The sequence below is a fragment of the Centropristis striata genome, chromosome 20, assembly GCF_030273125.1.
Source record: "Centropristis striata isolate RG_2023a ecotype Rhode Island chromosome 20, C.striata_1.0, whole genome shotgun sequence".
Classification (NCBI taxonomy): Eukaryota; Metazoa; Chordata; class Actinopteri; order Perciformes; family Serranidae; genus Centropristis; species Centropristis striata.
In genome coordinates this window covers 22,777,183-22,801,793 of record NC_081536.1, presented here as the reverse complement: position 1 = coordinate 22,801,793, position 24,611 = coordinate 22,777,183, and the positions used below count along the sequence as shown (strand labels likewise).

The window sequence follows — 24,611 nt, the reverse complement described above, 5'->3', positions numbered from 1 at the left end:
CAAAGGTTCCCGTCCTGCAATATTGAGAAATATATCTGTCTATCTAACAACAACAACGAAGTGTACAGTCTTACCCAGTCTGATCTTATGGGTCGAGTGGTGCAGCAGAATCGGATTTAGCTGAATGTGTTGAAAATGCTGAAAGGATTTTTCAAAACTGAACTTTGTAACTTTTTCAAGAAAATCAAGGTCATTGTTGTGTTTTTTAAAGGCTGTTACACTGAAAATAAAAACCCTCCTATGTGGGTTTTTATTACAAATATCCACTCATTACGGATTTGACCAATTTTAAAGTACTTAATTTAAAACAACATTTTACCCTTAAAGCATAAATACATCCTTTTTGTCTTACCTGTACATTGTTTAGCTGTGAGTGTTGGATATGTCATTAGAGATGTCTGCCTTTTTACGAATATAATGGAACTATTTGGCACCCAGTTTATGATGCTCAAAGCACCAAAAAATACATCAGAAAAACTTAACAGCAATGTCTCAACACATTCACATTTTCAGAGGTTTATGTTTCTTTCAAGACATACAATAATGACCCAGACTATTCAACAAGGTTTTTATATTCTTGATAGGTCTGGCATTTTTATTGCTGATATCTTCAACATTCAACAACCTACATCAAATCAGTCTAGACTAATATAAACATGTATTCATGCTTTTGCGGGGAATTTTCCTTTTAAAGTTAGATATCATTAAAGCAGAGCTACTTTATTAAGAACAGTTTCTGATGATGGTGCAGGGAACCCAAGACCAACTCTTGGTGAAAAATACAAGCAGCAGGAGCTGTTAAGAAGTTTTTTTTTTCAGAGAGTAAGTCTGGGTTCAGCCCTCTGTGTCAGCAGGCCTCCTCTGAAATGTGTTCATGTGTGAAACTGAATGGCTGCCAACTCCAGAAGTGCTGATCAGTTGCTTAGTCTGATCTACCTGTGAAATACAGCTTCATGAATCAATATGAATAACAGGAGAAGGAGATTTTGATCATCAGTGCAGAAACTTTTCAACAGGTGATTATGTTTGAGCCTTTCCTCGGGGCAGACGCCGTAACACAAAGCAATAATGAAGTATGACTGCAGCACTAGTGAAATGAGGCAGCCACGAGTCACTGACCTGCACCACACACACACACACACCATACACACACACACACACACACACACACACACACACACACACACACACACACACACACACCGTCTGTCTTTGATGTTTATGTATAATTTAGGCTACTGCAGTGATGGTGTAGGCTAAATGGGTGCACATGGTTGCATTGTACAAACTGGATGGTACAGAGAGCAGGTGGCCTCGACAGCATGGGTAAAGAGGTGCAGGTGCTATGCTTTGGTTTGCATTTGAATAGTTGTTTTGCAAACGCAATACAGTTTTTAAAAGTGTTTCTACCTCATTGTGCATGTTCAACCCACTGTCTCAGTTTATGGATTGTTGTTTTTTCTTACTGATGAGGTAAACATTATTTTTGTTCCTGTGATTGAAGCTAAATGGAAAAGCCTGAAGACTTTTTTCCTGTCTTGTAAAATGTGAATGAAATGAGAAAAGGAATCACCTGCTGTGACAAACATTGTGTTCATATCATTAACTTGTTGCTAGCAGCTATTTGAAGACATGTGAAGCTGGATTCAATGTTTTAATCATGAATATTTAACAGAAACCAACAACAAGCTCTGCTGCCAATACACTAATTATTGTGTTGTTTGGTTCCTTTTATTCCCACATCTCTCCAATGAAAAGGCCTTGAACTGCCATGTTCAAGGGCATAATGTCAGTAGTGTTTTTTTCTGTCAGGTCAGTGATTAAAGCCTGTAACTTCTCTTCATGAGCCAGATTCTCTAACCTTTCCAATGCTGCAGCAGTGGGAGTTTCCGTTTTCTGTCTGTAGATGAGATGAATGTTAAACCTGGAAAAATTCAGAGTAAAAAAAAAAGATTTGCAGCAGAGCACCGCCTCTTTGAAGAATAGAATTATCTGTTGGAAGTGTTGGAAAAGTGTTTCTGTAAAGTTTACATTTTAGAGCTGCTTCAAAAGAGGAAAAAGATGCAAAATTGTGATGAAGAGCGTACCCTTAGTCAAACTTCTATAAGCTTGTAAGGTGGTTGAACAGAAATTCCTCACATGTGCTTTCCAAGGTGCTACTGTTTTTCAGTGCCCTTGTCCTAAATAAGATGTGGGTGAGGCAGTGAGTACACTTAGGACATGCGTCAGTGAACACAAGAGCATCTCAAACAGGAAAGGCTAATAACAGCAAGTGCAGCCTTGAAATCCACTGTATCCACCATAGAGAGAGATTCTGTGTAGCTTGTATGTTATTTTTTCACGCTTGCTTTTTAGCTTCTCTGTGTGGTCTCTAAGTGTTATGAGCTTTTGCATTATTTGTGTTTCGAAGGAGGGAAAAAACGTTTTTAAAACCTGCAAATCTCTTTTGTAATGTTCTCAATGCACTTCTCTTAAATAATTAAGTTTGGGCTGGAGCTGGTGAATGCCGGAGCAATGCCCATTGGCCAACACTGCACTGTTGGCCGTGGTTATCAATCGGTACCAAAACAAAATTGCATTTTTATTAGTGGTTATGGCGACTACACGTCTATAATGTAGATTCATATTTAAAAATCTGAACTATGATGGAACACATATATAGTTAACAAAAAAAGTGTTAAACAAACCAGAATATGTTTTATGTATTTTAGATTCTTGGAAGTAGCCATCTCTTACTTCTTTTTCTACTACCTAATTTCAAATGTGTTGAATGAAAATATGAAAAAATATTGAATGAGATGGTGTGTCCAAATTTTTGACTGGTAGTGTGTTTTACAAAACATATCATGAACAATCTCAGATTTCTTAAGCCAAGCATGTGAAGTCTGCTTCTGTTTATCATTTACATGTGTGCATTACAACTGGTCAGAGTGATTGTATAAAGGCACAAAACTTTAAGTCACGGCTACTTGGAACAGAAAAATATGGTATTGCACTTTAAGATTAAATCAATTTATCAACATCTCAGAATTATTTTAACTCCATTTTAACTAACATTTTCACATGTGCATATAAAATCTCAAAACTCCCCATACTTTACAAACTAAAAAGGGTGCTATTAAATGTATAAGGAAGAAAGTACTCTACTCTGAATAAGACAATTTAAGAATTGCATTTATTAAAACATTTATAGTGTGTGACTTTTATGCTTTTTTTTTTACTTTCAAATTCATCCTGCGAACCGGACTGAACTCCCTAGCGGACCATACGTCTGACACCCCTGCTCGAAACCATCATAGTAACAACCCTTCAACATTAGCTGCTGTAACTTCAGAAAAGGTGTAAATCCAAACCTTCTGCATTGAAATAGCCTGTATTGTATGTGTTTTGTCCACACCCTGTATATTATCATTTACCACAAACTAAAATTGAGCTATTGGCTGATATTTTCTGACCAGATAAGAAGAAGAAAAAAAATAGAAAAGCCAGCTTGCGAGGTGTTTATGACTGTCAGGAGAAGAGCAGGAAACATTGTTTTTCAGCCTTTAGGCTGAGGCTGTGCTGATCCTCACAGCTCGGTAGCTGTTTGACAGACAGGCTCCTTTGCTCCCAGCAGAGAGGCTCGCTGGGAGGAAGTCAGACAGGTCAGAGCAGAAAATACAAGACCAGTCTGATGAAGTGCAGCTCCACAAATCACACCAAATTAATTTAGTGCCCCATCTTTGTCAGCCAGCTGAAGTCTCAAAAACCGTCAGTGAAAATGCTGCAGAAAACATTTCAATACCTTTTTTTAATCAATTCTTAATTACATAACACTGTACATATCTCGTGGGATTGCAAAGGTCTAGAGAAATGGGAGGAAATATTCACCCTTGTAGCGCTTATGCAGCATTCATTATCTTAATTAAAACATCCTAAGAGCATTGAGATAAATCATCATTACTATTATTTCTACAATAAGTGACTGAAATATCTGGAAATCCTCTAATATCTCCCTTTAAGCAAAGGATGAGGGGTTTGCTCAGAGTGCTTTCAGGCACAGAAAAGTGTCACATTGGATAAAAAAATACCAAAAATGTAAAGTGTAATGTAAATGTACATTACATGCACTATTAATGCTGCTCTTTCGTTCTCTTTTTCCTTGAAATTACATTTAAACATTAATGAGTGCATCCGTGGCAGGGGAATGGCATCCTTGCATTGCATTACTGCATCCCTACAGGTTTAAAAGTGGAAACAGGAAAAGTGTCTCATTCATATTCTTAGTACAAATATACAATTTTAATTGCGAGGAAAGCAGCTTATGCTCGTCCATGTTGAACTGGATCGTGGTTGGACAGGTTTGCAAAAAGCTTATTTATTTTAGGGTTATGGTTCATGTTTGAGGGCACACGTAGACCTTGGTTTGATTACTGCACTCAGAGATGCATGGTTTAATGGTAACATCATTGTGAGAGATGCACACTGAGCAGCACTGAACTGTGAGTGCTTCGCTCTGAACCGGGAAATTTGCTGATCGCTGTTGTTATTGAAGTGGAGAATGATGCTCATCTGCTTGATTTAATCATACATGTTGTGGATATTGTGCTTTTTCAGCATCATGGAGAAGTGGATGCTGTGGATGGAGAGAACAGAAGCTCACTCTGCTGGATAAATAATGCTTAAACATGTGCCATCAGTGTGCAGGGTACTGAGAGTCCTAAGAGGTTTATAGTCCTCTCAAACTCACAGAGCTCTGAATGTGAGAGCTGACAGGGTGGAGAAGACTAATGATTCGCAATATCTCTGTTTAGGCCAAGGGCTGTGGAGCTAACACTCCTTTAGCAGCCATAACAATCAGTCCTCTGTGTGCCTTTGAAATGCTTCTACAGTGTGTTAAAAGCGTGCTAAAACTGGTGAAGTGTGAATGTGAAAAACTACCATGTAAGGTACTTAAAAGTACACAACAGTGAGTTTCACAATGGACTGTGTGGTTTCTAGTGGATTCTGTTTAGTGTGGAAGCCACAGCAAGACCTAAAACTACCTTTAAAGGAAAGATATAAGAAGGTAGAAGGACACTCAGAGAGTGCAGGCCTATACCAAGGTCACGCCCAGCTCACAATGTAAACACACATGAAAAATAATTTGTGTATCCGCCCCATGATTCTGATCCTTTCCAAAATATAATGGGTTCCTTCTTGGCCCATGCTAGACCTTAGTTTTTCGGTAGATTTACTGCAAGCCCTCTGACCATCAGACAAACTGTCATCATGGTATACACAACTTCATAACTGAAAATATTGTGAAAGGTCAGACTTCATGATTTGTGACCTGTTTGCTCATGTTTTCAGACATGACAGGTAATGTGGACATGTTTCTATGGATAAGGCTTAAGGAGTACAACTCAAACTTTTTTTATGAGTAAAAAAAATATCACGATATTGGCAACATTCCTACGTCTTGATGTAGTGGCGTAAGGTTTTCCCATTAATTACCTAGACTGTGGCGGCCCACCAGAGTCTCATGTGTGCTGTGCTTACGTCACATTGTAGTAGTCACTCATTCCCACGACCCACACTTCTCCATCCTCCTCTGAGACGTGTGCGCAATTACTCTGTTGCATGAGCTAACATTACAGCTAACAATTAAAGTTTTGTCAATCACAAGAACATTTATTCTCCTTTGCATAGTTTCATTAAAATATGCAATGACAAGATCAGTTTATATGATAAAATAGTGGCATTAGAATGTGTGAGGCACCAAATTTGGGCTTTAATGAAAAACAAAACAAATTATTTTTCTCCTGGGGGGGTCATGCCACCGAACCCCTACATGGTTATTTTTATTATTTGCTAATACTCAAAAGTAAATGGTTTTTTTTTTCTGAACATTTTTTTATTCATACATACTAAAAAATCATATTTTCTATATATTTTTCAGTATTTTGTAATATTGTCAAAAATATTTTTAACGCAAAAATACCCTGAAATATCGTGGTATTCTTTTAGGGCCATTTCCCCCACCCCTACTTGGCTGTAGCACTGTTAGCACTGAAGAGAACAGACGAGCTGGCAGAGAGTGAGAAGCAGAGCCCGGTGATTCACTGGTGGTTGATTAGCACATGACAAGCAGCTGCTCAGGTGAACCAGAGGAAATGGGCCAGCCACGCCCTCAACTTTTGCATGTAGCTGTAAGTTTGTCAGCTGTGTGTCTGCCTGGTACTCTGTAAATAAAGAAGGCTGATTTAACCTGTCCTCAGTATCATGGCATGTAATTGTCTCATAGCTCTCACTTGTGAGCTCTGTCTTCACAGCTGTCAGCAAATCGTTTTGGTCAGGCTCAGAAAAACACAGCCAAGACTATTTTATTCCAATAAAAGGCACTTGTTGTTGCTCATGTCGCCCCAATGAGTTGTATTTAAGATATAGATTGTTAAGCCTATTTGTCGCATGCAACCAACATTATTATTACTTTTTAAAAATAATATTTCCCGACTGTTTAACTGATACTTTTGATCTGTCAAAGTTTCTAACTGTTAATGGTTAATTATTAACGTTTTTAAATGTTAAAATGTTAAAAATCATTATACAGATAGTTGTTCTGCTCAATAAGGTTTAAGTTAGTTATAGGGTTAGGTAGCTAATTTCATTGTAGCTGGATGGGATGTTTTGGAAATATGATATTTTACATATTAAATACATTACAAGTACACATTTGATTACTAGAATATTTCTTTTTACATAGTTTCATTATGTTGATGTTTGCTTTTAAAAAGAGTGAAGAGGAAGGAGAGGAAAAGGAGTGAAGGAGAAAGAGGAGTAAAGGTAAAGATATGATCACAGAGAGTACCAATTGATTCTTTCAAACAATGAGATAAAGTACAAAAAAAGAGGCAAAAAATGGGAATCAGTTAACCCAAGTTTTTAATTTTATAGTTTATTATTTATTATTAGAGATTGAAGAGCAAGAAGAAGACTGGTTGGAGCAAAATAAGGTGAGAAGAGAAAGGTAAAGTGTAAAAAGAGGAAGATTGGCAGAGATGAAAAAGTTGAGAGAAAGAAGAAAGAGACGAGGAGAGTGAAGACGAACAGACGGAGAATGTACAATTGCTCTTTCCTAGAAATGGAAATGCCATTTTAATGACAACATGATGAGAGAATTTCCATTTATACGCCCAGGTCAAGATGATAAAATGGTTCACTGCACCCTTTGTAATTTCTCTTTTTCAATTGGCAGCAGGGAGAAAGAACGGCAGTGGTAGAACATCAACAGACGGAAAAGGCATAAAGCCTCTCTGATTGCTCGTGCTGGTGTGCCCTCTGTCACCACATTCTTCAAGGATGTAGAGCCTTCCCAAGAAGAATATGATTCAGCTGTGCAGGAGGGTGTCTTTGCATACTACACAGCACAACAGATATGGAAGCGTTATGAGCAAAGCTTTCCACATGCTTCGACAAAATGTGACATCGAATTGAGTAATGCATAAGCACCATGGGCAACAACTTTGATAGCACTGAACCAGAGATGGAGATATATGATGGCAGCACATCTGTGGAAACAAAAATGCTTAATTTTGTTGAACTGAATAGACAAAATTGCAGCTGAGGTCCTGGTGGTCATCCAAAAATGTAACCTGGAAAACAAAGTTGTGGCGTTCTCTGCCGACTACACAAATACCAACTCTGGAGGACTGAATAAGCTGTGGAGGGTCAGTTGTAATTGCCATGGGTTGTCCTGCCCACATCATTCACAACACAACCAGAACAGCTTTGGATATGATTCCCCTTGATATTGAGTGCCTGCACACAATGATATTTGGATATTTTCACCGTCAGAGCAGGAGAACTGGAGAGCTTTTGTCAGGTTGTTGGACAGGTACTACATAACATTTTTTGGACAATGTTTGCTGTCTCTCCATGCTCCCAAAGAGTGCTGGAAATATGTGCCATTGAAATCCTTTTTTATTGAAGAATAAATACCCTGTTGTCCTGCAAACAGGGGGTTGTCCTGTAGCTGTGGAGTCAGCTGCAATTCCGAAGAACCTTTAGGCATAACAGATCAAAAGACATTCCAACAACTTCCAATTTTGGTCAGAGGTCTTCTGAGGGAGCTGGAAGAAAATGGTCTAAAGAGAACTTTCATAAAACATCCCAATGATTTTTCACTGCGGCTGTGAAGTACTTGCAGATATGGGGAAAGCACAAAAAAAAATCCCTTTTCAAAAATGATATCTCAGTGTGGAGGGATCCAGAAGGCAGCTGCTGCACTGCAGGAAAAGTGTCCTTCAATGTGAAAATGTGACCATCAGTGAGGATGCATTAGTCCTGTTTCCATCAACAAATTTCTTTGCGCATTTTGAAGATTTGCATAAGAAAATCTTGATGGAAACACCAAAATTAGATACAACTTTAAAAAATGCGCCAACACGTTTTTACATGCTTTTTTTCTTTCGAAAGATAGTTAATGCGGAAAACGTGAGATGGAAATGATTTTTCCGAGTAAGTTCTGAGGTAGCAAACATTTAACTCACATTACTGATCAGCTGTTTCTGCTCTGACATGAAAGAAAAATTATAATTTGCCGAATTGAATCCAATTCCTGAAGACTTCCCTCCATTTCCTCTAGTCGGTGGCCAAAGTTGTCTGATTAGCAACCTCTTTTTTTCTCTCTCTCTCTTCTTCTTCTTATGTTTACTGATGGATTAGCCTACAGCACTACATTACACTGCCATCTTCTGACCAAAGCACGTTTATGCAGCTTTGTTTATTCACTTATTCACTAAATTGCATTTTAATTTAAAAATGTCCTTAATTCGCTTCAGCTTTAATGGAAACATTGCTAGTGTTTGATGAGGTTGCTTGGCGAGCCTGCAAGAGATGGGATCACTTGAAGCTCTGGGGACACCGCATAGTCAAAATGAAGCGTGGGTGTTACCCATTTCAGAAGGAATGAAAAACCTGGCTGGATAAGCAGCTATTGTAATGTGCTTACCTGGAAGTAATGCATCAGTCAAGAGAGTGTTTCCCAAATGCAGCAGCAAGAAAAAACAAAAAAAGGCCATGCTTTTATTGTAAAAACAAACTTCAACCTCATGTTCATGGACAAGCTGGTCATCTGAAGGATTCCTTTAGATCCAGTGCACCATATTGAACCATCGTATTGGACCATTTTATTGAGAATTCCACAGCTTTGTGATCAATACTTTGGTGATGACTTTGACATGTGATTTGAGCTTCAGTGTGGGATTTGACTGCTGATAGAGGTGCATGCTGAGGGTTGTGCAGAGTCTCTTTTCATGATCAATAAAACTCATTAAATCCTGCACTGACACTGTCATTTACAAGTGAAACTTTGCTTGTATGCGATTCGATCATCTGTAATATGACCTATCATTTTATACTGGAAATGTGCCCATAGAGCTTTATTTTGTTGTGGTCAAACTTCAGTAGCAAAAAGGACAGATACGAAGATTGAACAGGTGAACAAAAAGCTGCATTAAAGCTGGCTAAACGAAAAATAACTGTCCAACTTGGACCACTTAATCAATTGAGTTTGAAAAGGCCGGCTCTCTTCAAACAAAGCGTTTATCTTTTATATAATTGAAAACAAATTAAAATTGTTAACTAATTTCTCATCTCAGAATATTTCTGACTGACACTAAGACTGGCGGACCTTATCAAAGCCCCTGAGATAAGCAGAAAGATCTAAATTTTTCACATAATTTCCTTCACTATTTCAAGTGCTCGATGTTTACAGTAGCAGTTGGGACTCAACATTTATCTCTGCTTCCTGCTGATGGTTCAGGGGAGTTTGTGCTTATCTGGTTTCAGTCAGCGACCCGAAAACAACTGCAGAAAATCAGTTTTGTCTTTTAGAAGTTCTCTGCATTTTCTGTCTCTCACTTAAACTTCTATAATTCCTCAAACATTTATACAAATGTGTGTCTCTGAGCCGCTGGGCCAGAAGGAGGTCATGCTCCTCAGGGTCATGAAATTATTTCTGAGTCAATAATAATTTATGGTTGAACTGTGATAATCGTTTCTGATCTATGCTGCTACTGCACTTCTAGTATTAATTAGTGAAGCAACCTGAACCACTGAAACAGAAAAGAGGTCACTCATCTGGTTGTTAGCTCTAATGGTCAAGTGGTTTCAGTGTTTCTGCCAGTGTTCAGAATTTAACCATGAAGTTTCCATGCACAGAAAATAACTAAAATAAACACGGCACTTACTTTAGCAGTAAATTGATTTCTGTTCCATGAAAACCATTTCTGTTTCTGCTTAATCTCCTGAAAAATATGTTACCAGACAAAGAAACTGCTTTTTCAATTATGTTTCAAGGGAAAGATATTTTCTCTCGCAGATTACATTTAATGTTTTTAACCGAGTGGTCAAGGTGTCTACAATTTGGCTATGGTTAGACTAAAAAGTACTTATATAGTATCATGGTTTTGGTTAAAATTGGTATGTTTGTTGAGAGTTTCCTTGGTAAATGTATCATGTTTTGTAGCCGATCCATCCATCCTGAATTACTTTCTAGGCAGTTATCTGCAGACTTTGATTACAATTATGTTTGTGATAAACCGAAAACAAACATAATCCAGGACAGTTTATTGCAAAACAATTGTCATAGTCACAGAGACTTATGTTAATTGATAAATTATAGTGAGATGATGCAGATAAATGTATTTTAGAAAGCTAGAAGAAACCTCTCAAACATCAACCTGGCATTCTTTGATTTTTATGATCTAAAATTCTCTTAAGCATCTGAAGTTGTTCTCCTGCCAACAATGTGTTTTTGCACAATGTGCACAGATGTTGTCTTGGAGCTTTCAGAGCTTGATATTAACATGTAAAAAAACAATGCTACAGACTCAGAACTGTATCTCTGAACTAACGTTTTTACTAATTTGCACATTTCAACTTTATATGCTTTATCAAATCATGTGATTTAACACTTGTAATACATAAATATTTCTCATTTCATTGCAACAAGTTTATTTATATTTCACTTCTAGTTTTTTTGCTTAGTTTTTTTGCTTACTTTTGCTTATGATTCTCTACTTTTTCACAGTGTCAAAGTCATTGATTAAGACTGCCATGTAAACTTTCAAATACCAGCAAATCTTCTGAGTTAAACAGCATATAGGTAGTAAAAAAAAGTTTTCTTTTAAAATCCTTCATGATTGGATACTATGTCAGGTTTTCACTATTTGACGTTTTACTCATTATCATCTTGACTTTGTATCTAAGTTATTGTCACAGATTATGTTGCATCACGCAAACAGCATACAACAATGAACAAAAGCCAGATAAAATCAAAGTCCTATGAAAGAGAGACCAAAGTCAAACCTTCTGTGTAAGTTCCCTTAACAGGCAGGAATCCAATATTAAAGCAGCGAGGCCAAGTCTGATTAAATCTCAACTAAACAAAGTAAAGACAGCTCAAGATCCTTCATTAATATAATCTCCCCAGGAGATATCTCAGCTCTCTGAGATATTTTCCTCTCAGCGATAAAGGAAACATCCATTAACAGAGGAGGGGATTCAGCTCAAGGCTCCACTGGGTCACTTCAGTTAGCAGCTGGAAGAATTTAAGTCATCATTTTATTAACGACAGCAAGCATTAAGCTCATATTTATCTGCAGTATGAGCTGACCATATATATGCCAACATACACTTGTATTGTTTTTACCAGGACTAAATGTAATACAAATTACTGTATGCAAACAAAACAAAGAACTGAATGTTTTGTATGTGTTAATGTACTGTTGGGTTCAAGGGTTGAAGTGAGGTCAAGTCTATAACCGGCAGAGTGTACTATATGGTATGAAAAGCCTCCTCTGGCATCATTGATCCACTCCTCTGACCAGTTTGTCTAATTAATGTGTCTGCTCTCTCAGGCAGTTAGGACACAATGCATTATTTATCCAGGAGGGTCTCATTAAAGCCAAAGAGCAGTTTAAACACGGCTGATAGAAGGCCTAATAATTGGGGATTGGGCTCGATAAATCTCAGACTTTCATCTGGCATGAGACAACTGACGGTTCAAGGAGGAACAACAAGGGTCAGCTGTAAGAGGCCTCTTGTGAATTGTGTCATGATTTTAAAGAGTTCCCTCTCTTCTATGATCCACAGAGGTGTGTCACAGTCCGCTGGTATCCAATCTTCTGCCATCGTCCTTCAGAAGCTCCTCGCAGTTGTCGAGCAGCCACGGGCCGGGCTTCGCTAAGCTGAACCGGAGAGAAGGTGAGTGACAGTGACTATTGCAAACCATCTTTGTGGTGGCAACTACACTACAGTGGGGGATTCTTTCCATTATGTTCTGTCTCTTTAAAAATGTGAAATCTACTGACACAGTGTGGCCCAGGCTGTTCTCATTCACTGTTCATAGTTATACCCACAAAGAGCAATGCACCTTATTCATAGATCATCCAAGAGACTGTGAGCCAGGAACTACAGTGATCCATGTTCGCTTTGTTGTTTGTTGGCCGTTTTAATTATGATGGGAGGAAAGGAAGGGTGGAAGTTAGAGAAAGAGGAAGTGAAGTGATGTAGTAGAAAGGCAAAGAAGATCTGTTTCGGGACGGAAGCATGGGTAAAGGAAGCACAAGAATTTGACATGTCCTTTGTGAAAAACAACATTTTTATTTTAAGTTACACTGTAAATAAACTGGGCTACATGGTGGTCTAATGGTTAGCACTCTTGCCCCACATCAAGAGGGTCCCCAGTTTGACTCCAGCCTGCAGCTCTTCTGTGTGGAGTTTGCATGTTCTCCCTGTGTCAGCGTGGGTTCTCACCGGGTACTCCGGCTTCCTCCCACAGTCCAAAAACATGCACTTAGGTTTAATTGGTGACTCTAAATTGCCTGTAGGTGTGAATGAGAGCATGACTGTCTGTCTCTATGTATCAGCCTTGCAATAGACTGGCGACCTGTCCAGGGTGTACCTCGCCTCTCGCCCAATGACAGCTGGGATAGGCTCCAGCCCCCCGCGACCCGAGAGCGGATAAGCGGAGAAGGATAATGAATTAATGAATGTAAATAAACTGCCATACAAAGATACATCACTTCCTGCCTGCTTAACTGTGTCTTTTAGTTACATGGTATTTATTGTAATCAAGCAGCAACCTCGGGGGCTAAAAAGTGAAGTAAATGCTTAAGTGCGTTAAACCTGCACTCTGTCAAATGACCAGCAGGGGGCTACTCCACTGGCTGCAAAAAGAAGTCGTTAGGAAAATGACTTTGACTCCGACTTATTTATTTATTTATTTATTTATTACCTCAGTAAGGTAGTGGTAGAGAGGCCTAACTCAAGATTCACCTTGTCCATATTTTATCTAGTGCAGTGTGAAGGCTGTGCATAAAACATACCACAGCTGTGTTTAAAGAGAAGTGAAGAGAAGGTTTTTAGATTAACGTAAATTACCAATTAGCATGGCATTATAATATTTGAGTGATCATGAAGGGACTGTGTGTTGTTAATAAGAGCAGGCCTTCCCTCAGGCCTTTGACATGTCAGCTCAGCCACAGTGTGATCTTTCAGCTATCTCATCTCCCCCTCAGCTTTACTCCCCACTATTCACATATAAAATTTAGCAGTTTAACATCAATAAATTATCGCTGCAATCTTGTCTTTTTTATTCTCACTCTTTTATTTTTTTAACCCCCAGTGTTGTGCATATAAAATAAGCAGTGAAAGGAAGCTCCCCCCCTGTTTCTGTTCTGATGTGTTGCTGCAGCGCTGCTCACCTCCTGATTCACTTCCCTGCAGAACAAACAGCGCACATCATCAAAGACAGCTCTCGGCTGGATTCACACAAACTGACACCTCACTGGGTGAATCATGGACGAGCAGAAAGACTGATAAAGCCACCAACAGTACAGTGGTCATTGCTTGCTTTCTGCTCTGTTTTTTAGGTAATTACCCTGCAGGTGAAAATCAAACCCTTTCCAAAAAGGTTGGCTTCTGTCACCAAAAAAAGTGTGTACTGATACAGGGGCTTTGAGAAAACACACCTCTTCGTGGTGTATTCAGGCAGGAAGAGTTGCCTGATATGCACCCGCACCAGAGACAAGAATCACACAGAAGCCCTATGATGTCTTTGTCTTCGCCACAATAGAGGATCTGAATGATTTTCACCACCTGGGAGACTGCGGGAAGCACAGCCTGCAGGTTGCTGTTGCCTCGGTGCGTTTGATGGCAAAAAGCTGTGAGCAAACACACATGCTGTGTTCCTTCACTTCAGTCAAACTGCTCGGTCTGTTTACCGATCCCAGTTTAATCTGCGTTAATGAGGATCTGATGCTTCTTAAAGGAGATCAGATGCTTCTGAATGGCAACACATAAGTTAGTTTATCTGCACGGAAGTAAAAAGAGAGAAGCAAAGAGATTAGTAAGTAATGAAACGAGACAGAAACTCAACAGGGAAGATGTGGTTTTTATCTGGCACACAAAGAAGGAAACTAAACATGCTAGAAAATAAATACAAACATTTAATAAGCTGCAAGTGTATTTAATCATAACCAGGTAGAAAAACAGCACTGACTCGTTCATACATGCTGCTGTGTACACATCTTAAAGATGCATCTCATTTGCAAGCAAAGTTCCCGATAGATATGTAATGTGCATATATTAAATGTGCATGTATAGATTATTAAGCCAGTGCAATTACACCAACTTCTCTGAGATGTAATTTGCTTTGAGAGCAACCAAAGAGCTGTCAGTATTCCCAAATACAATCTCTTGTGTTTCATAGTGGTGCTGCTTTAGCTCATTAGCTCTTATAATTCCTTGTCAATGATAACATCTTGCAGGTAACAATGCCGTATTGATTCCCTGCCTGAAATCTGAATCTAAAAAAACTCAATCAGACTGGATCGATAAATCCAATTCAGTTTTAAACGCAACAAAACATGCTAACAAAATGCATTGATGTAAAGATGAAACCGCTTTAATCCCAGAATCCCAGCTGTTCTCTGTAGAAATCACTGAATAAATTAAAACCCCCTGGTTGTTCTCGTCTTCTCCAGCTGCTGTTAACGCTCCTCATCCTCAATAGTCGTTCTCAGAGGAGACACCTCATTCAGAGTTAATTTACCAGCAAAATGAGCAGAGACTCTTGGTGGAAACACACAGCGCTGTTATAGCCTTTCTGCTTCGTCCAAACACTCTGCAGTAGTGTTGTTGCACTGTTAACCTGCAGATTAACCCATGAGAGGTAAGTGTGAAGTGACTGTTACCCAAATTCCTTAACATCCTTGATTAATCATTGAGGACTGATTGAAAGCCTCTAAAAATTTATTTATTTTTTCCTGTAATGAGAGATTTATTTAAACAAATGATGAGCTTTTTTACAGAACAACTCAAGAGCCTTTTCATTTTTAATTATTATTTTTTACTTATGTGTTGGATTTAACATTTCTGTGTGGAAGAAACTGATCTAACCTTGGGACACTGACGGTGAATGTACTGAAAGACAGAAGGGTTGCCTCATTTTTCAACTAAAACCTTGTGCTTTCAGAATAATTTAAAAAATGCTGTAGTCGCATATAAATAGTCATCATGGTGCCTTTAAATTTAATAAAGTGCCATTCATCAAAATGCCTGTGCTCCAGCGCTGCTTTATGTTATTTAATAAGTGGTCAAACATCATTCAAAACATTAAATCTACTATCTCTGTGAAATGTGCAGGCTTTTCAGAGAGAAATGAATTAAATGAGACACCGATGGAGAGCACTGAAGCAAAACATAACCCTCTCTGATGAAAAGTACCACAAATCACAAATAATTAAGTAGCCACATGCTGTTGAGTTTAGTTTTGCAATGTATGCTCAAACAAGAGTATGAAAACACATGCACAGCGGCATGTTATCTTACAAAATATGGGTACCAAAAACGATCAAAAACATTATGTTTTTGGTAAATAAAAGTAATTTTGGGCCTTGCAACATGATGTAGAATGTGACCTAGTTACGTTATTCTACCTTACATTGCTCCGGTAATGATAGCACTAGAGGGCTGCCTGACAGCAAACATCAATATGAGTTGTAATAAGCTACGTCTTGCAGAAGTAGAAAAAGTTAAATAGAAAACCCTTTCTTAATGTGAAATATTTTCAAAGCTCTTAGTGAAACTCTTTCTATCACAGAGTTTTATGAGTGTTAGAGTATATGCAGGAAATCCAGCTCCATTTGACTCAGTCTGTCTCTCTTTCTGTCTGTCCATCTGTCTGTCTGTCAGTATAACAGTGCATTATTGATGGCCAAAGGGACCTTTTGTTAGCTATCAGTTGCTCGAGGTGAAGCCGGTGAACTCTGTTGCAGTCTATCTGAACTACCAGTTTCTATCTGTTCAAAATTTTAAGGCATTTCATCACATTCATTCTGGGCAGAAAGATACTTGGGTACAACTTTGATATAGATATAGTCATCTCTTGCAGTGCAGAAGTAAGTCATCCAAGTTGGGAACTAAAGTACAATATCTGCCTTAGGAGGGGAAGTGACTCCTCTAGTGAGTATGAGACATTAGCTTTAAAAAATTAACAAATGAAAAACTTGCCTGCGTGAAAGTTAGTACAAAAAGAAAAACAGAGTTATAACCTGGAATTGTGGAGTCGATCAAGTGATTCCACATTCAATTTTGGGACTGATTCCTATAATCTGCTTCTTGGAGGAAAGTTCAGATTCAAAGCAAGCACAAAATCATTTCCCTTTAATTTTTCCCTGAAGGCTTTTGTACAACCTCTAACTCTGCTGATATCAAGTGGCTCAACTGGCTGCGAGTCCAGACTCAAAAGTTCTTCTTCTATTTTTTCTCTCTCCCTTTTTTTTTTTTTTTTTTCAGAACTTTGCTACAGATATGAATATGTTTCTACAATCTGTTACAAAGGAAGACACTGATACAGTCTGCGGTTGTCATTATTAATTGGGGATCTGTCTTCAAAGTCACCCACAAGTGAGCAGTCATCTTTTTAAAATATGGAGAAAAGTTTTGATAAAAGTTAAATCACAGCTCAGCTCCTCTAATATCAGTGAAAAAATATGACCTTTTACGACTTATTGGTCATGTAATGTTCCAGAAATGTTTTACTGCGATCTTTTTCCTGAACTCTTATCTTTGTGAGGTATATTTGGGAAGATTAGGACATTTGATCATTTTCATTTGGCTTCACAAGACTATTTAGACTGTAGGGTTAAGACTTTTTTGGGTTAGTTTAAAATATCCCTCTTGGCTGCTTTGCTTAAGGCGCTCTCCATTTTGAACCGCATGGAAATGGGAGAAAGAATGACAAACCTCATGGTGATCATCGGGGTAAGATCCAGGGATGAGGAATAAGACGTTTGGGGTTTTCACTTGCACAAAAACTGGATTCTTGCGATATCATGAGACCACACAAGAATTGCTGTATCATACATTTACATTTACAATACATTTTGTCAGGCTCCAAATTTTGAATGGGGGTGGGGGAAGAGGGGCGACTCCTCGGGCAAAACAACAATTGCAGCCACTAAAGAGGTAGATGCACGTTATTATTGATCCCACTGCAGCTACAAACAAGTCACGCCCTGCAACGCTAATATTGCTTAGCGCGGTGCATTACGTTCTGCATTACTGTGTCGTGTCGCTGCATTGGGGGTTCTTGTCACATTTGGAAGAAGTTAACAAAAATGCAACGGTAGTATTCGTAAGAAGTTGTTTACTCAACGCAAGTAAACTTACATGAGACCTTGCGTAATGATAAGTTAACCCTAACCCTAAAGTTAATGTCACCTGTTAGACGTTAGTTTTCCTAACTAACCAACCAATCAACAACCTTTACCATTTTCCCACCTATCCACACTAAATTGAACAAAACACAAGTGTTTCTGCCATACGCCGTTGAACCTCCTGGGTTTTCTAGCCCCGTGACTTCCAACCTTAGCTAAGCACCCTATTTAGAAAACTAACCTCCATACTCTTTTTAACATTAACGTTAATATATATCCTTTATTTAACCAGGTCAAGAGATTATTGAGATTAAATTTTTTTTTTTCAAGAGAGACCTGACCAAGAAGGCAGCATAAAAAGGTACATGTTGCAGCATTTAACAGTTAGTACAAACAGAACATACACAAGCCAGAAGGATATTAAGCCAGAAGGATGTGAAGCAGGGCTCTGACCAATCATAGCGTCGCAGGGTGGATCTTGTTCAGAAATGCAGTGGGATCCATAATTATGTGGCCAATGCTGCAATAGCATTCATTATATTTGAACTGAAGGTGATTTCTTTATTTAAAGAAGAGTAAACCAAGGCACTGAAGGCTTTCCTTGACCGAAAAGATGTTGATAGATGGTTCATCCAATCCCCTGTCAGGTGCCTGCCCTTTTTGCAAACAATTTCCTATGAAAAGTCTCTCACATTATTCAGTTTAATGAACTACCTGGAGCATCAGATGAGTTCGTGTTCAAGTAGAAACAACAAATGACCCCTAAGATATCGCTGGAGTAAAAGAGGTCGGGTGAAGGACTGGATGAAGAATACTAATCACCTGATGACGCATTGCATCAAGTAGAAGTTTTAACTCATGTGTGCAGTAAAGTCATCCATATAGGTTCCTGCGAGCAAAATGCCACTTTGGTATGACTCAGCACAAACACACACCTTCGGGTTAAATAATTTAATGTGTCTTCATCTTATGGTCCTCTGCCTTGCTTCTCACATTTTATGAAGGTCTGCTGTGAACTTTAATAATGTATAAAGACTGTTGACCATAAACGCCTTGGCTGCAGCTTATATTATGCACAGAACAGTCCTTAAGCTAAAGATTAAACTCTTTTGACTGTTCCAAATTAAACATCAAAGAACTAAGCTGATAAAGCATTTGTGCTCAGAGCTTTTAAACTATGGGAAAGTTTGTGTCTGAAATACATTTTGTACGATTTGTCTTCTTTTAAGAAAAAAATGTATGGATTTACTTCTTTCTTGTTAATGAAGTGATAGTATTTAAAGGATCCAGCTGCCTAGATTTTTCCACAGAGCTGCGTCTTTGTTGATGTGTCTTAATTAATTTTTTTCCTCTTTGATTTTCCAGCACTCTTAACTTACTTTCTTGGGGAAAGTGTGCTACAATTAATGCTTTTATCAGTGTTTGTTCATTCTGTTTTTTCTCAAGTATTGAAGAAATAAAAGTGAGCCCTTCTCTCTTTGGATGATGTTTATGTCCTCTTGCAGGAGCTGGAGGCTGGTCTCCTGTGAGTTCAGACGGATATCAGTGGTTGGAGGTCGACCTGGGTGAGCGGACGCAAATCACTGCTGTTGCCACACAAGGCCGCTATGGCAGCTCTGATTGGCTGACGGCCTACCAACTGATGTTCAGCGACACGGGACACAACTGGAAACAGTATCGACAGGAAGACAGTATAGGGGTGAGTGTGTTATATTAAAGCTATACCGACAGTTTTAAAGGTAGAGTTGTCCAATTAGGGAGAAAAGTGGTTCTGCAACTAAAGAGTCTTTCCACTACAAACATTTTGACATGTCACAAAAGGAAAAGCACAGGTGTTGGTAATAACAATAACAATGGCTCTGTTGTATTCAAGAGCATTCAAGCTATGACAGTGTGCCAACATGCACAATACCCTGAATCCAAATTTAGACATTTTAATAATCTAAAAAACACCTGTCCAAAAGAATTCACAAAATAGATGCTGCTATTACAAAAAAAATGTTCCTTTGTAGATTCAGACAGATAATTTTGCATGCAATTTGCTGAAAATTGATGTTTTGTGCTGATGTTTAACATCCTCAAACAATGTGTTTGTTGGACTCAAGCGTAGGTGAAAAAGCTTCGGAAACAGCATTCATAATCTCTTCAAATGAACAACACATTTGAACAATAAATAAGCCTCAAGGATAACTCTCCTCTGATGGTTTTACAGATATACCAGATTTTTTATTTTAAAAAATAGTCAACATTAGCATACTGATAATATGAGTCTGACTGAACAAAAGACAGGACAATAACAATGAGGACAATATTCTGCCATAACAAGACTGTCCTCCCCAAAAAACATTACATATAGCTCATTATGACTCATATTTCATACAACTGAATTCCCCCTCGTATGAAGTCATTTTGTTTGATTTGATATTTAAGTTTATTGTTTGGCAGCAACCTCTAGTGGATGTAATAATTGTGACAGGAGCAAAACAGGAAGTGAGGCCATGTAGTATAAAGAGTGAAAAGGTCTGCAAAGGTAGGAGATCTGCTTGGATGTATGGGTCAAACAGACACGGGATTTGAACACTGTGTGTGTTGCATATAAACCAAGTCATTTTGGTGCATAAATGTAACTCACCCTTCGACGGTTTTACAATGTTAAAACTGCAAATGTTACATGAAGGCATGAGGACGTGGCTAGAGTGTAGAAACAAATTCAGTTTGGGGTTGAATGGGTTGAAGGACGTGATGCCTATAACACACAGTTATAAAAAATACAAAAAACATCAAAAAGAAAGTATATTCTATAGAATTCATGCATATGAAATGATATGATATTATAAGGCAGTGACTGCTTCATTAACAGACCTTAAGATTCTTCCTGCAGAAAACGCAGCTCCTTCTGCAGAGAACAAACAGCATGAAAACCAAACCAGCGCTGAATACCACCTTTCCAAGAGTCTACTGTTAAAAACCAGCCATCATTAGTGTTTTCACTGTGAACTATGAAGATATCGAGGGCACAGCAGTCGCTAGAGCAACACAATTAATTGAAAAAGCTCTGCCGCTGTGCAGAATGTCACACAAACAAAATATATCTCAAGGACAACCCTCCAATTTATTCAAATTTCCCAAATCTAAAGGCATTGACTTCTCATGTAGTTGTGCAATTCCTTTTTTAAATGTTCACCTCCAGGCTCTCACTCACTAACTGTGTTAACCACATTACACTTTAGTAGGTAGAGGCTGTCAAGCATTACCTCCAAGCTCCTTGCATAGACAGAAAAGTCTCCCTATTACAGTGATGCTGAGATGAACAGCTTCAATTTAAAGTTGATGATAGGTAAGACTCTCACCGCGAGGGTAAAACTAATGTCAGGCTAAGACTCACTTCACAGAGAGAACAGAAAAGGGATTCTCACGGCTTAAAAGCTTGTTGATTTCACACTCAGCATAAATCAGGATAAATCCACAGCATGTCTCAGAAGTCCCTCTAAAGCTCTACATATTAGTCAGCCTAGTTTATTGTTGCTTTCGGGGAACAGTCGACTGCAGAGCTGCTTCATCAGTCACAATTCTTGCAGGACCTCTCCTTCCTTTAAGCTCAGAGGAGTTTGTGAGGCTGAGTAATGCTCTCTCGTTGTCTAATTTTCTCCCTTCTCTCTCATCTTCGCTCCTCTTTCTCACTTTACATCCACTGCAAAGGTGTGAAGGAGCAGATGGTGTTGGGGGTATATACCCTTGTGATCAGGGAATATAGCATCCTTAAGTGTTAACGGAGGTAAAGGGATTTGAAGTACAACATAGATTTCCCTGTAGAACAGGTGAGGATGCTGATTCTGTTAATGACTGTTATCCTGAAATGCAAATATGGGTTCTAAGTGTGCTTTCCATTAACATGTTCTCAGTTCAAAGAGTCAATACAGCTGCAAATACTCCTTTGGAGCCCCTTGCAAGGTCAGTTCATCTGACTTTGTTTTAACTTTCCAGACGATGCAGGCTTAAGCATGCAAAGAGTCTCTTGAGTGAACTTTCACGAGAGCTTCATTTAGCAAGTTCAGCTGAAGTTTGAAGGTTAAAATCCATCAATAACGCATCTAAGTTTGTCTATTATAGGGTGAGTGACGTTCAGTTGGCTTTAAAATGATTTTTTTCTCCATTTCTGTACAAGTTAATGAAGACTTTCCGCCATTTGTGACTTTCTGACATCATCAAAATGTATTTTATCAGAGCTTTTTGTGGGAAATTTGCTCCTTTCTCCTTTCTTTGCTCTCAGACTTTCCCCTCAAAACGGCACCCTCCGTTTTACTTTCCCTTTTTTCTTTCTGCAATCAAAGTCTCCTTTTGGAGGATTTTCTACCCCTACTTGGATCATATTTCGAAAGCCAATGCCTCGACTAAATGAGCTGCTGTTCTCTCCGGCCTCCTCAGCAGGAAATGGTCATTTGTGGAGGTTAGGTCTCTGTTTTCTGTCAGGCTCAGCTCTTGGAGGCTGTGAAATCAGTGAAACACAGACATATGGTTTAAGGGTCAGATGATGAGAATTTACTCAGATAAGTCAACATTTCAGATGCAAATTTCACAACAACACATAGTGGTGCAAATGTGCACATATGTTTGAGTACTGACACTATTTATGCAATACAATAAAAGTATTGCTGCTCTTAAGAAATCAATTTTTATATGTTATTGCAAGGAGTTTTTAAACAGGTTCCATACTGACTGTTTCTATAAAGGTATTGTTACAAAAATGAAAGTCCCATGTTACTTTAACTTTGCTCTTAGTTTACGATTCGAACATCTTAGTATTAATTCTGTATAGATATTCTCTGATCTTGCCCACCTACATATAGAGGTCAGAGGTCAGGATCAGATACAGACCATCACCCTGGAGCTAGTAGGAATGAAGTTATCTTTCAACAACATTCAGCTGTGTTCATTTTTGAAATACCGCATCACTCACTAAGCCATGACTGAAGCCCCTTTTTACTTAACAGTGCTGAAATTCTGCAGTTTAATTTTAGGTTTAGTGTACAGTATTTGCATTTAAATTAAAAAAGCAACAATGAGACCGGAGCCAATACACAGACTTTAGTTTAAGTGAAACACTGAAATGACAAAGGGCCATGGGAAAAGAAAATCAAGACAAAAATCAGAAGCGGAGGTAATTTAGAAGGAGCAGACAAAACGATATAAAGATTCAGACTGGAGCACAATCAAACAAGGTGGTTTACTCACATAACTATTTTACTGTGAAAAGACCTAGGCTTGCCTGAGAAAAAAAGGACTAAAATGGAGGAAATGTTTATAAGAAAAGTTGATAAAAAGGCTTAAAATCAACTTTAAGCTTGAAAGGTTGAAACGAATCCAGAAAGAGTAGGCTGCTTGGATCGCAGAGGTTAATAAATGTTATTCTCCACGGACCGAGTGTTTACCAAAGCGTCTAAAACATATAAAACTACAACAAGTGCTTCACAAATCTAATTTTCTACCTGATTGAGAAGCCATTCACCAGGAACCTGGCTCTATCTCCACAATATTCCCTTCATTAAGAGGAAAATCAAATGTATCACTTCTTACAGAAGCCTTGGGGGTTGCACTTCAGCTTCAATAAAAAGATGAAAGCGCATTCACTTATTACAAATGACTACAGTAAAGATCAAGAGGGAGAAACTTCACAGTTATCTTTGTGGTGTGAAAAGATGGACAGATGAATGGATGGAGAGGCCTGAAAGTCATCTGCTGTTGTTGTTTTTGTTGTTGTTGTTGTTGTTTTTCAGACTTTTCCAGGTAACACTAATGCAGACAGTGTGGTCCAGCACAAGCTCCAGCATCCTGTGATCGCCCGCTACGTCCGCCTGATCCCCCTGGACTGGAACCCAAATGGCCGGATTGGACTCAGACTGGAGACTTATGGATGTCCTTACAGTCAGTTTGGGGCTTTTTTATCCTCTTCTTACATCAATTGAAAAGATGACAGTAGAGTGAACACCTGATTCAACACTGACACCTTGAGAAATAACATTCTCTTCAAATTCTGCCCATTTTTAAGATTTTATTTTTTTATAAAGTCAAACAAGCAGCATTTCAGAAAAAGAGAAATCAATAAATCAGTAAATCATTGTTGGGCAAGTCACTAACAATAAGTAATTCATTACAATTACTTGTTACTTCTGTCAAATATTAATTTAATTACTTTCTAATTACTGCATGTTAAAGTAATTAATTACTAGGGAAACTCATTTTGCATTATGTTGTTACTTCAGTTCCGCTATTCACACATATTAGGTTGCTTTGACAGTTTTTTCTCTTTTTCTCCCACACTCTTTTGACAGAGTGTGGGACAAGACTGTCAAATTATATCTACATGCATAACATTATCAATATGATAAAAGTAAGTATTGGAATAGTTTTAAACTTTTCAGTAGTTGCATACATACCTGGCCATCAGTCTGTTTTTGTCTTCCCGGCTTACATACAGTGGAGCAGATAGGCACAGGTTAAAGATGGAGTAGTGGCAGCAGCTCCTTCTTGGTCAGCGTTAGCATCTTTAGGGACTAGTTTTGTAATATATTATATTATATTATATTATATTATATTATATTATATTATATTATATTATATTATATTATATTATATTATATTATATTATATATTCTCATATTCATATTTATCTTGAAGAAGAAAAATAATGTCTGTATTTCCATTTTTCAGCCACCATGTAGACTTGACAATGTATTTGGTTTTACTTGTGCCACAACCCACGTGGGCTAAGGAGTAAAAAATCTATTGAAATTAAAGTAATTGTAACGCCATTCCTGAATATCAGAAGGTAATAGACTAAATTGCACACAAAAGTAATGTCGTGGTTACTCCCACCACTAGAAATCAGCCACATTTGTTTTTCAGCAGCCATTATGACCTCAAGCG

The 24,611-nt window shown here is 38.3% G+C and overlaps 1 protein-coding gene across 1 annotated transcript in view; it reads left to right on the top strand.

The window, feature by feature from the left end:
• LOC131993476 (contactin-associated protein-like 4) overlaps positions 1–24,611 on the top strand; it is an 84,706-nt gene that overhangs the window by 12,156 nt on the left and 47,939 nt on the right. The window contains exons 2-4 of the mRNA XM_059359409.1: positions 12,118–12,228; positions 19,193–19,386; positions 23,462–23,609. Of these exons, the coding sequence (XP_059215392.1) occupies positions 12,118–12,228; positions 19,193–19,386; positions 23,462–23,609 (453 nt within the window). The remainder of the gene's footprint in view (positions 1–12,117; positions 12,229–19,192; positions 19,387–23,461; positions 23,610–24,611) is intronic.